The sequence below is a fragment of the Gymnoscopelus microlampas genome, assembly GCF_963454915.1.
Source record: "Gymnoscopelus microlampas genome assembly, chromosome: 7".
In the NCBI taxonomy this organism is placed as follows: domain Eukaryota; kingdom Metazoa; phylum Chordata; class Actinopteri; order Myctophiformes; family Myctophidae; genus Gymnoscopelus; species Gymnoscopelus microlampas.
This window is the reverse complement of record NC_139944.1, coordinates 36,771,603-36,783,929: the sequence shown is the minus strand read 5'-3', so window position 1 is coordinate 36,783,929 and position 12,327 is coordinate 36,771,603. Positions and strand designations below refer to the sequence as shown.

The 12,327-nt window shown below is 42.4% G+C and overlaps 1 protein-coding gene across 1 annotated transcript in view; it reads left to right on the top strand.

Moving 5' to 3' along the window:
- Positions 1-1,068: 1,068 nt before the first annotated feature.
- The window catches only part of LOC311048542 (copine-9-like), a gene marked incomplete at both ends in the record, with an annotated part of 130,705 nt that continues 119,446 nt past the window's right edge, over positions 1,069-12,327 (top strand). Inside the window, one exon of the mRNA XM_084061801.1 lies at positions 1,069-1,145. Coding sequence (XP_083917927.1) covers positions 1,069-1,145 — 77 coding nt within the window. The remainder of the gene's footprint in view (positions 1,146-12,327) is intronic.

Here is a 12,327-nt window from a genome sequence, read left to right as displayed (position 1 = left end):
AGATTTTGACACCTACCGAAAAATGTATTTTCTGTTCATTAAAGAGCTGGAGAGACAGGGAGACATCTGTTACTGAACAAACACTCTATAGCAATGATTACTATCAGAATATAGTATTTTAACCTTTTAACAAAATCCGTTTTGTTTTAACCAAAAAATATCACTTTAATCTACTTCTACTCCACTACCTCAGCCAGCACGCCCACGTGACGTGGGACCCATATATTGTATATAATAGCCTAATGTATAAACATTTACTCCACTACATTTATTTGAAAACTTTAGTTTGGCCTACTAATTTAGTTACTTGGTAGATTTAGATTATGATTACAACATATACATTAACCACTTCAGGCCTTTTTGGCCATTTCGGCCATCAGCCGATCAAAAGCTCTCAATGCTTTAACTATGCAGGCATTGTGAGCTTGTAGATCTGCTATTTTCAAAATATTGTATACATTCGAAAGCTTTAAATGGGACATTCTGCATAATGAGTAATTTCTACTTTTGGTACTTTTTGATGCCAATACTATTGTACTTTTACTCAAATAACATTTTTAACACAGGCATTTTACTTGTAACAGCAAGTATTTATTTTTATATTGCAGTATTGATACTTTTCCTTACGTAGAAAATGAGAATACTTTTTCCACCACTGATGTTGAGGAACCATTGTGCTCAAAGTCAAAGAGTTGGAACTTGAGAAGAAAGTCTCTGCCTCCATCTGCCGATGGAGCGGGAGAAATGCGGCGCTGAGGAAGGAAGGAGGACCAGAGGCTTTTTTTGTGACAGCAGCTTTCTCTCTCGCCATGAATGAAATCCTCTCCACAACACCTCCATGGATGGGGGGATGCTCTCTTCATCCTCAGGTAGCCTTCATCATCACATCTACTGCTCAACTACACGAAGAGGCGACTGTCAACAACAACAACAACAACAACAACAACTCTCCCTGATTGAATGGAACAAATCGCCGTGCCAACATAGCGTCCAGATATAGGAAGCGGAGTACAAAGGTGCCAACTTCTAGAATTAAGAAGAACTGATTTTAAAAAACAAAAACTGACCATGGCGTCAATAGGGGATTTCGACCCGCTCAACTCCACCGTACCTGCGACCAAGATTGAAATTACTGTTTCGTGCAGGTAAGATCCAGTTATAACATTTATTTAACCCACTTCCTTTTCTTCAAGTAGCCGATGCCTATATTCGGTGAATTTGCCTGTCATGCACAATCGCGCAAATCTGAGTTGTTGGGTGTTTAAAAAGGCTGCGCGTATTAGACACATGTGCATTGTACCCGCAAATCCGTTCTGAATGTACTCAATGTATAGCATCCATGTGCGTAAATTGCCCGTATTTAACGTTTTAAAATCTTTCTTCGTCAGGTAGTTCATGATTTTAACCGTTGATAAGTGTCTTTACATCGACTAGCAGCAAACTCTAGACTTTTGGTAAGCAGTAATGTGAATGTGTCAGTGGGTGTACAGTGTATAGAAGTGCGTGGGGGTGGCGCAGGAACCATGGATTCGGCAGGGATTGATGTTCCAAAGCGCCTTCCAGAGTTCCAGCGCGCAACTAAAGGTGGCCATACACTACGAGATAATCGGGCTAAAAAACAACCCTCCCGAGTATCGGGGGGGCGTGTCTACCCCAGCCTAGATCGGGGGCGAATCTCGGGCATAAACATCGTCTAGTGTGAGGGTTGAAAGATCCAATCTGAACCCTCCCGAGTTGCTCACAAGACGATCGCGGCCACTCCGATCACGTTCAAAATAGTTTGATATTTCGAGTGAAAACCCCTCCCCTCGGGTGAACCCCCCCTCCCCCCTTTTTTTGTCATCATCAAAATCATTTAAAAAAATGTTTGATATTTATCTGGATCGCTACTGAACACCTGGCGCGGGTCGGATCGAGAGAAATACGGCCGCTGTTCCAACACCGCAATGACACACACACACACACACACACACACACACACACACACACACACACACACACACACACAGGCGCGGGTCGGATCGAGAGAAATACGGCCGCTGTTCCAACACCGCAATGACACACACACACACACACACACACACACACACACACACACACACACACACACACATACACACACACACACACACACACACACACACACACACACACACACACACACACACACACACACAGTTTATGTAGGATGGACAACCATGTGCAGCTGCGGTGGATCCATGTTTTATATTAAAATACATTATTTTGATAATGATTTTATTATTTTCATTTTAAAATATGGACTGACAGTCCTATAGGCTATTATTATATCTATAATGTCCATAGAGAATATATCCCCACCTGAAAGATGCTTATTAAACTTTATAACTTGCCTGGTACCATTCCATGCTTCATCTTGCCGTCTAAAATTATATTCCTTGGCTTGCAAACATCCAAAACGTGTGTAGCCGATGAAACACAACGGCTTTGCATTGATGACACCAGGTATAAGAAAGTCATGAGCGCACTGGCCAATACAAACTAATAGGCGAGTGCGCTCTGGTCTATGGCTCTGGTGCGCAATTTCCGAACGCACTGCTGCTGTCAAATGTGTCCATATTCATCTTTAAATGCCCTGTTTTCAGCACTGTCTGTCACATATCTTTTATACACTTTTATACTGTTTATACTTTTGGATAGTGTCATTTCTCTTGTTAACTAGCAGATTAATGTTTAGCGATCTCAAGCAGTCTGTCTCTCCATAAGTAGCAGCTGCAATCCATCCAGTAACGACCAATTTATACTTCGACGTACAACGGTCAGTGCATGGTGGGAAAAGTACTCAGATATTTTACCAAAGTAAAAGTATCAATACTGCAATATAGAAATACTCCGTTACAAATAAAAGTCCGGAATTCAAAATTTACTTGAGTAAAAGCACAAAAGTATTAGTATCAAAATGTACTTAAAGTACCAAAAGTAAAAGTACTGTTTGAAAATAGCAGATCTACAAGCTCACAATGTGTTGCGATGCCATGCATTGTGAGCTTGTAGATCTGCTATTTCTCAAATAGCCTATGTAGGCCTATAAAATAGGGCTAAAGTGGTTAATGTATGTTTTATAATATAATAATTGATAATAGCAAAGTATCTAGTAACTAAAGTTTTCAAATGATTGTAGTGGACTTGTAGTACACATTTTTTTACCGTTGGGGTGTAGAAGTAGGCCTAATACAATAGTACTGAAAATTGGCAATACTCCAGTAAAGTAAAAATACCTAAAAATTGTACTTAAGTACAGTACTTGAGTACATGTACTTACACCACTGACAACGGTGTTGCGCCCCGAATATATTCAATCTGCTCTGCCTGCAGTGTGAGCTTGTGGATTTGCAAAGCGATCCTGATGAATCATATGCTTAACTAGAAAAAGTGCTCCTCGGAGCACAGGTCTCCGCCAGGTCAGGTACGTTATTCTGGCCTCCTGGTGGCGCTATAATAGGCCAATGTGAAAAGGGTGCCATTTATTCTTAGGTCTTTCACGGCAATCAGACACTGCATTCACGATTTGAGGCATTTTGTTCCAAAAATGTGTTTTGCTAAATTAGACCTGCTGGTGGCGCTATAACAGGCCAATGTGAAAAGGGTGGCATTTCTTCCTCGGCCTAGTGGAAATGTGTGTGTGAAATTTCACGGAAATCGCAAGCTGCATGCATAGTTTGAGGCATTTTGTTCAAAACGGACCAATCCTGCAAACTTTGGAAGCCAACCATAGGCAATCAGGATGGAATATGGGAAATCGGACAGATCCATGTTGATCACATGACTATAGAGATACTGTGTACCGATTTGCATGATATTTGGATAAAATCTGTAGGAGTATGTAAAAAAATGTGTTTAGCACAAATCGGCCTCCTGGTGGCGCTATAACAGGCCCATGTGAAAAAATTGGGGCAGAGGTTCTGAATTGGCATCCAGGGAGTGTGTGTGCACAGTTTCGGAGCGAACGGACGAACGGTGCCGGAGATTAGCTGGTAACACACAGACAGGACACACACACACACACACACACACACACACGGACGGACGGACGGACGGAAGGAGGGACGGAGGATAAAACATACTCTCTCGCCATGTAGTCCAGTACCTGGCCTGTAGACCTGTTCGCAATTTGGTGTTGGGGGAATTTCTCACCTGAACTTTGTCAGTGGGTCCCTAGACATGAAAAATCATGGAGGTGCTTGTCCGCCAGAGTGGCACGAATGGCGCAAAATGGCCGCCATCGGCTATGATGAAAATCCAACTTTCTTGATTCTGAATGTATAAACAAATGTAATACCTCCATTTTGACTAATTAGGGTGTGTGGAATTCATATTTGATATTGTTATGACCTTTTTGGGTGATTTTGACCTTGAAAGGTCATGGTCAAGGTCATTTTGCTATTCCAAAGACATTGGCCATAACTTGGCCATTGTTAGGAGTAAAAACAGCTGCAACTAGAAAAAGTGCTCCTCGGAGCACAAGTCTCCGCCAGCAGACTTGTGTTGGGAATGTTGGGAATGTTCTAATTCTTATGTTCTAATTCTTACAAAACATTGTTACTGTGTCATAGTAACATGACACAAGTGTCCTATCCGTCTGTATAACTGTCCTATCCGTCCTGTCTATAAGTGTCCTATCCGTCCTGTCTGTATAAGTGTCCTATCCGTCCTGTCTGTATAAGTGTCCTATCCGTCCTGTCTGTATAAGTGTCCTATCCGTCCTGTCTATGTAAGTGTCCTACCCGTCCTGTCTGTGTAAGTGTCCTATCCGTCCTGTCTGTGTAAGTGTCCTATCCAATTGTTACAGTATCCGCCATTTCTCAGCCATTTCGTGATTATTCCTGTCTTACCTCACTTTGAAAGAGTCACAGACTCTTTCAAAGTGACACATGTATTTATAGGCTGCTATACGTCACTAGCCAATCAGATCACACTATTTCACCGTATTGTCACGTGTCACGTGAGGCTTGACCAATGTTAGCTTGTTTCACGGAAAGTGAAAACAATGTCTCCTGGCGGAGACAATAAGTCTATTGTATCGATCTGACATTTGGAATTCCTTTCCGATATTGTTTTGACCATTAAGGATCATCTTGTCATTGAAATATCAATATCAATGTCATTATTCAATAACTCGATTTGTTTCTTTAGTCACTTTTATTGTATTTCTTTCATAAGTATTTGTTTTATTTATAACAAAAGACATGAACATGAAAAATATAACAATTCTAAATATCCCCCTTTAACTTTTATTTGATTAGGGTGCTTTAATTAGAAAATAAGACGAGATAAGAAAATAAAAGTGATATACAAATAAAATCATATCTTTTTGTTACAATTTCTCTTACAGTGCACCATATATGTGTGCATGCTGGTTAGTGTGATGGGTTTTTACATGAAGGATTTTCCAGTTTTCCATGGCAGAATATGATGCACGGAACTCCAGCAGCACGGCAGCCACATCGCCGAGTGTCGCACTTGCCTGCACACTTGCATACTCAGTGGTAAGGGCTTCAGACATTTTGATGGCAGTAGAGTACCAAAGTGCTCCTCCCATCCATGTTCCACTGGCTCTAATCTTGCCTCAGGTTCCTTGGCTGTCGCAAGCAGGTGACAAGCCCTATGCACCAGAAAAGCACCATGTTTGATGTGACCTCTGATCACACTGCTTGTGGGAGGGATAGAATTAATTCCAGCGCTGGCACTGGTATAGCTTTCCCTGAGGTCATCAAACGTCTCAGCAGTTGTACTTGACCTGGCCCCTGTCCGGACACGTACCAAGTACTTCTCTGCCAACGCTGTGTCTTGTTCTGTCAAGGTGTCTGCCTCTCCAAAGTTTGTTAAATATTGTACTGGGTCAGAAGCCATAGCTTCATGTTTGGTCCCCACCTTGCTCATGCAGTCTTCTCCAGTCAGGATATGCACCTTGATAACTGTCTTGGCTAGTGGTGCTCCACGATGAGAGACTGCTTGATGCAGTGGAAGCATGCGCTGCTTCTCACCAGTGCCATACTGCTGCCAGATCTCCTTCACCCCCAGTGCTCGGAAGTATGGGGTGTAGTATAGCAGTAATGCGAAGGTGTCTGTATCATTGGAGACTATGACAACTCTCTTGCTCTGTTTCACACGAACACACCACTCCAAATGCACCACCAATCTGGTCTCAGCCTCCTCAATCCAGTTCAATAGGTCTGGGATCTTTTCACCACCAGCCGCCTTTGCTGGGAGCAACTCATCTTCAGAGACAACAGAGCTGACAATGATGGTAGCATTGCCACAGGCTTGACTGGCTTGACTGCACACCACATCCCGAACTAGCAGTTCTAGATTGCACTTGTTCTGCTCAGACGCCCATAACTTGTCAAGTTGCTGAGGGATGGGTGTGTCTCTGTTCATGCCAATGATGTCGATTCCTGTTCTTGAGTCTGTGTGCCGCATGCGCTCCCCTTCCTTTAGAGACATCTCAATGTAGGAATCGAGTATGAGATGGCTGAACCCTGGCTCTTGGCTGAGGGATAATGTTGAGCTGATGATGGCGTTGATGACAGCACCTAAAGTAGGGAATCGTGCAAGTGGCATCTGCCACATTTTCAACATGAAATCTACCACAACATGAGTGGCAAGAGTAGACTTTGGACTCCATTGGCACGTTTTGACTTGTTGACATGAGCTGGAAGGTCACCATCAAACAGGGGAGATGCTGAGAGCATATCATGAGTAAGTATCTGCCGGATGTTCATACCCGCTCCTTAGCAATGTCCATACTCCTATGTGCCTCGGCCATGTCTTTGGATGAGACTAACTTCTGCTCCTTCAGAATGGTTGTTGGCGTCTTCAGCGGTTGCTCGTTGAACTGAGGTAACTTCCACTTTGGTATGGTTGAGCTCATTTTCTTGGTCTTCTCAACTAACCTCTCATGTCTGTATGAGCAGTAGACACGCTCCCCATTTTTTAGACAATTGAACAGGCGTGGAGTGACCCCTCGGTCAACTGCTTGCTTTGTGAGCAGATTGTGCTGTGGCACAGGCACATTGACCATCATTGAGTATGGATTCTGATGCTCTAGCACGAAGTCCAGCAGCTTCGCCACATTCCGGTTGAATGTAAGGCGGCGAGTGGTACTCAGTGCATGCTGGAGATGGCATTCTGTATCTTTCATGGTGTGGTTGTTGGTGAGAAAGTTGAGGACATTGGTGATTGACCCAATCTCGTGGAACAAGAGCTCGAACTCTGTCACAGAATTTGCATTGTGTGTGGCTCCTACTACAAAGTGACCTCCTGGACCCGTCGACACTCGCTGAATGGTCTGCTCAACCTTCATGTCACCTCCTACAGCCCAGACCCAGCTTGGGCGATCCCGAATAACCCACTGGCCTATAGAGAAGCGCCGATAGAGCTCAGGATGTGTGAACTCTAGCAACTTGATTTGTTCAAGATACCATGAGCCATGACGCAGGTAGTTTTTGCAATCACATTCTGCAAAGATTGGCATAGAGTCCGCATGTAGATTCCAGTTTTCTTCTCTTTCGGAGACTACAGCATTCTTGATGACGGCCACCAACAAAATTCTTATTTGATTTTGTGGTATGGTCTTATTTGTATCACTTTTATTCCTACATAGTCTTGTTTGCTAATTTCAACACCCAATTAAAATAAAAGTTAAACAGAGATGTTTAGAATTGTTATTTTTCTCATGTACATGTCTTTTGCTGTAAATAAAACAAATTATTATGAAAAATAATACAATAAAAGGGATAGTAAAGTACAAAATCGTAATTGAATTATTGAAAAATGACATTGACATTGATATTTCAATGAAAAGATGATCCTTAATAGTCAAAACAATATCAGAAATGAATTCTAAATGTCAGAATTAGTTGAAATAGACCTATTGCACCTGTTTTTACTCCTAGCAATGGCCAAGTTATGGCCAATGTCTTTGGAATAGCAAAATGACCTTGACCATGACCTTTCAAGGTCAAAATCACCCAAAAAGGTCATAACAATATCAAAAATGAATTCCACACACCCCAATTAGTCAAAATGGAGGTATTACATTTGTTTATACATTCAGAAACAAAAAAGTTGGATTTTCATCATAGCCGATGGCGGCCATTTTTGATTTGGCCATTGCGCCATTCGTGCCACTCTGGCGAACAAGCACCTCCGGGATTTTTCATGTCTAGGGACCCACTGACAAAGTTCAGGTGAGAAATTCCCCCAACACCAAATTGCGGTCTACAGGCCAGGTACAGGACTAATGCCTTCGGCCTGGCGGAGACAATAATGTGACGTTGTAGCCTATGTCTGGCATTGGCAGAAGTGGTATATAATGAGAATAAAAGTAAAATCATTCAAATTATTGAATGATTATAATGAGGACGGTAGGCTTTGCTACATGGTCAGTCTTGGGGTGGACGGGGGGGGGGGGCTCGTTTATTATGCCACCTAATAGCTTACATTTTGATTAATTCTCTGTGAGAGTATCACAATTGTGTGCCAAATATAAGACGTTCTGTATTGACTCTTGGAGTTCCAGTAGGCTACATTTGTTAACTATACATTTCCTTTCATTATGTTCTGGCCCGCCATCTAATGCTTTAGAAAAAAAACGTTCATGTTGGTGCACCCTTCGTAGTTCTTAAATCCATGAAAAAAAAGCATTATTTTTCGTCGCACAATGGTTTCGAGTGGTTATTAGCTGTAGAATACAACTCTAGACGTTTTCAATCTACGAGAGTTGTAGGGTTCACCCCCCCCATGCCATGGATACAAGGACTTTCTGCACTATGCCCCGTAGACACTCCAAACATGTAAAAATTGAAAATAAAGGTGCTTACCCCCACACCGCAAATGTTAACTATCGCTACGGGGTAGTAGTTTAATGTAATAATCCATATCTTTCAATAAAGAGGTGTTTTAATGCCGTCTGTGGCCGATTCTGTCGGAAGTTCCCAATGGGCGGTAGTGACTCGCCCATCTGGTGAAACCCGGAATTACACTCAATGTAAACAGGAAGTAAACGAGGGTCAAAAAATGGCATTCAGCCACAGACGGCATTAAAACACTTCTTTATTGAAAGATATGGATTATTACATTAAACTACTCCCCCGTAGCGAGAGTTAACATTTGGGGCGTGGGAATAAGCACCTTTATTTTCAATTTGTACATGTTTGGAGTGTCTACGGGGGGTGAACCCTACAACTCTCGTAGATTGAAAACGTCATAATCATAAATACGTCTACGAGAGTTGTATTCCACAGCTAATGCGATATATAAGACCACAAGTAGCCTACCGTGAATGAGACGCGTTGTGAGCTTGTAGATCTGCTCTGACGCGGTGCACTGTGTGTGTGTGTGTGTGTGTGTGTGTGTGTGTGTGTGTGTGTGTGTGTGTGTGTGTGTGTGTGTGTGTGTGTGTGTGTGTGCGCGCGTGCGCGCTGCGCTGCTCTGCTCAGGAGCGCAGCTGGCTGTCGGAGAAAAACACTGAAATGACATATGAAAATGTACGGATTGTAATGTGTAACTTTATTTAATATCAAAATAATATAGGCTACTGATATAATATCTTATATAATTATAATTATTAATAATTCATAATTATTATTTTTTTAATATAATTTTCTATGTATTATTGCTGTTCGGGCAAGCCCGAGAATCTGGATAGAATCTTGTAGTGTGAGACGTCCCCGATTTTTTTAATCGTGTAGTGTGTGCATGTTAAGATAATCTGATAAGAGAATCTTGAAAGATTATCTTGTAGTGTGTGATGATACCCGATTTAAAAATCGTTCATATTAAGATTATCTCGTAGTGTATTGCCACCTTAAGATAGATCTATTGCGAGTATATGGATATATTACTTAATTTCGAAAAATGCTCATCGACTACGTTTTTTCACTAACGAAAACTAAATAAAAAACTAAGCTATGATGACTAAAACTAAGACTAAATATATTGACAATTTCGTCAACAAATAAAAAACTTCACTTAAATGTTAAGGAGGGACTATGGTGGACAGACCTTGTAGAACTTACAGACAAGTCATTTAATGTGTTTCTATACAACATTGGCTTATTTGCTTTTGACTGCATACTCTTGAGTGAAGGCTGAGTGAAGCCAAAGGTCTACCATTAACAAAACATAGCCTTTTTATTGTGCCACTGTGTCAGTGCCTTCCAGAGAAACAAAGGACACGGTAAATATTGTCATAATGAGGTAAAACTTGTAAAGGTAATCAAATCGTGTTTTGTGTGTGTGCATATGTAGGCTACTATAGCCTAGCTATGGGGGAACACTCTGCTTCATCACCTCTTCTTCAACACAATCAACAGCATTATAGGAAAGAAAAGGTGGTGTGAGTGACAGATTGCACGCTGCACTGAAAATGGTAATTGATGTTGTCTGCTGCCCTGACAGAAAGCCAATACCAAGCAGTTTGATATTATTTTCCCATGATCTGTATACCACTGGTTCTCAAAGTGGGTTACGGGCAGCCCCCCAGGTTTTTTTCCAGTTAAAAATAGCCGATCTACGAGCAAACTCATGCCGTTGTGAGCTTGTAGATTGGATATTTCCGAAAGATATTGACAAATCTCTCATGGGGCCACAAAATCCTTTCAAAAATGGGGGTCTGTGGCCAAGTACATATGCATTTGGGGGTCCTTGACATGAAAATGTTTGAGAACCCCTGCTGTATGGTGTAGGCTACATCTCATTGAGACATACAGCAGGTTCATACAGGGCAAAACATTGTTACAAAATGTGCTTCAATATAAAACATCTGTAATTGAACTGTCCTTGGAAACACATAAATAAATACTATTGGGCTTAAGGCTGATCATTATGATAGAGCTATTCCTATAGTCTAAGCGTGCGTTGGCCAGCAGAGCAGACACAGGCAGTCTGAGGGGTGAGGCAGGCCTGTAGCTGTCGCCCTGACGCTGACAGAATGGGGTTGGCTCAATTCCCTCCTGAAAGCTCAGTTGTGAATATGTGAGAGAGAGAGAGAGAGAGAGAGAGAGAGAGAGAGAGAGAGAGAGAGAGAGAGAGAGAGAGAGAGAGAGAGAGAGAGAGAGAGAGAGAGAGAGAGAGAGAGAGAGAGAGAGAGAGGGGAGCCTCCTCACCTGTGTGGCTTCTTTCTGTATAGCCTCTGTCTGCCTGAAAGACCCCTGTCAGTCTGATGGCCGTACACCAGCAGCCTCAATCTCAGGCCTATTTTGGCAGATGTCTAGAGTTTAAATGATTTAAAAAGTTTGAGTATGCCTGGCTGTGTCAGCTCATTATCCTTTGTGAGTTGCAATATCAGTACAGGTGGAGGTTATCTGAAGGTGAATTGTTGAGCTTTTCTAAATCTAAACGTCTCACTATACCCCTGCTGTGACTGTGCCGGTAATTCAATATTAAATTGCGAAGTCAGTGCGATAGGCTTTGGTACGAGGAAGTTCAGCCTTGAGGGATAGAATTATTCTTGTCGCCCCTGCTCTCTCTGTCTCTCACTCCTGTCTGTCTATCTATCTATCCCTCTCTCGGAGCCATGGCAGGTGCCAGTGAATCGGACCGCATGGCTTGTTCAGGTTCAGACGTGTAATACTGTGGGCCTGGTTCACTCTGCAAGAGACAGTGTATACTGTATAAAGTGTGTGTGTGTGTGTGTGTGTGTGTGTGTGTGTGTGTGTGCGTGCGTGTGTGCGTGCGTGCGCGTGTGTGTGTGTGCGCGTTTCTGCCAAGAAGTATTTACCAAGAAGTATTTACATGCGTTCAAAATCAGCTAGAAAGAGTGAAAGGCAGGAGCATTATAGGAGGAGTCTTATATAAGTGGCAGCATGCCTGGCTGCCTGTCTGTCTGCCTGCCTGCCTGCCTGCCTGTCTACCTGTCTGCCTGCCTGCCAACCAAACGCTGCTCCTCTAGATCCCATCAGACAAGCAGAGCGTGGCAGCCACCCCTGGAGTTTACCATGATTACTGGTGGCAGAGGATTGTTTAAATGAGTCGGCAGGAAACAAATTATCTTCCCTATCTCACCTATTAACCCCAAATGTCCTCCCCCTCTCACTGTGGCTGCTAGAATGCCACCAGGGATTTCTTTGTTGTTTTCACATTGCTCAGGTTGTGCATTGTGAAAATCCATACGGTGGGGCAGTCTAATTTATGTTTTTGATGTGACAAGATGACAAATGACTCATTGTTCACTCGTCATATTTTGCATTGACACTTTGTTCAGTTGAAATAACTTTTTTTTGGTCAGGCAACATTCTGCACAAAAAAAAGAGTAAAGGCTTAAATTAGGCATAACATCAAATGCCA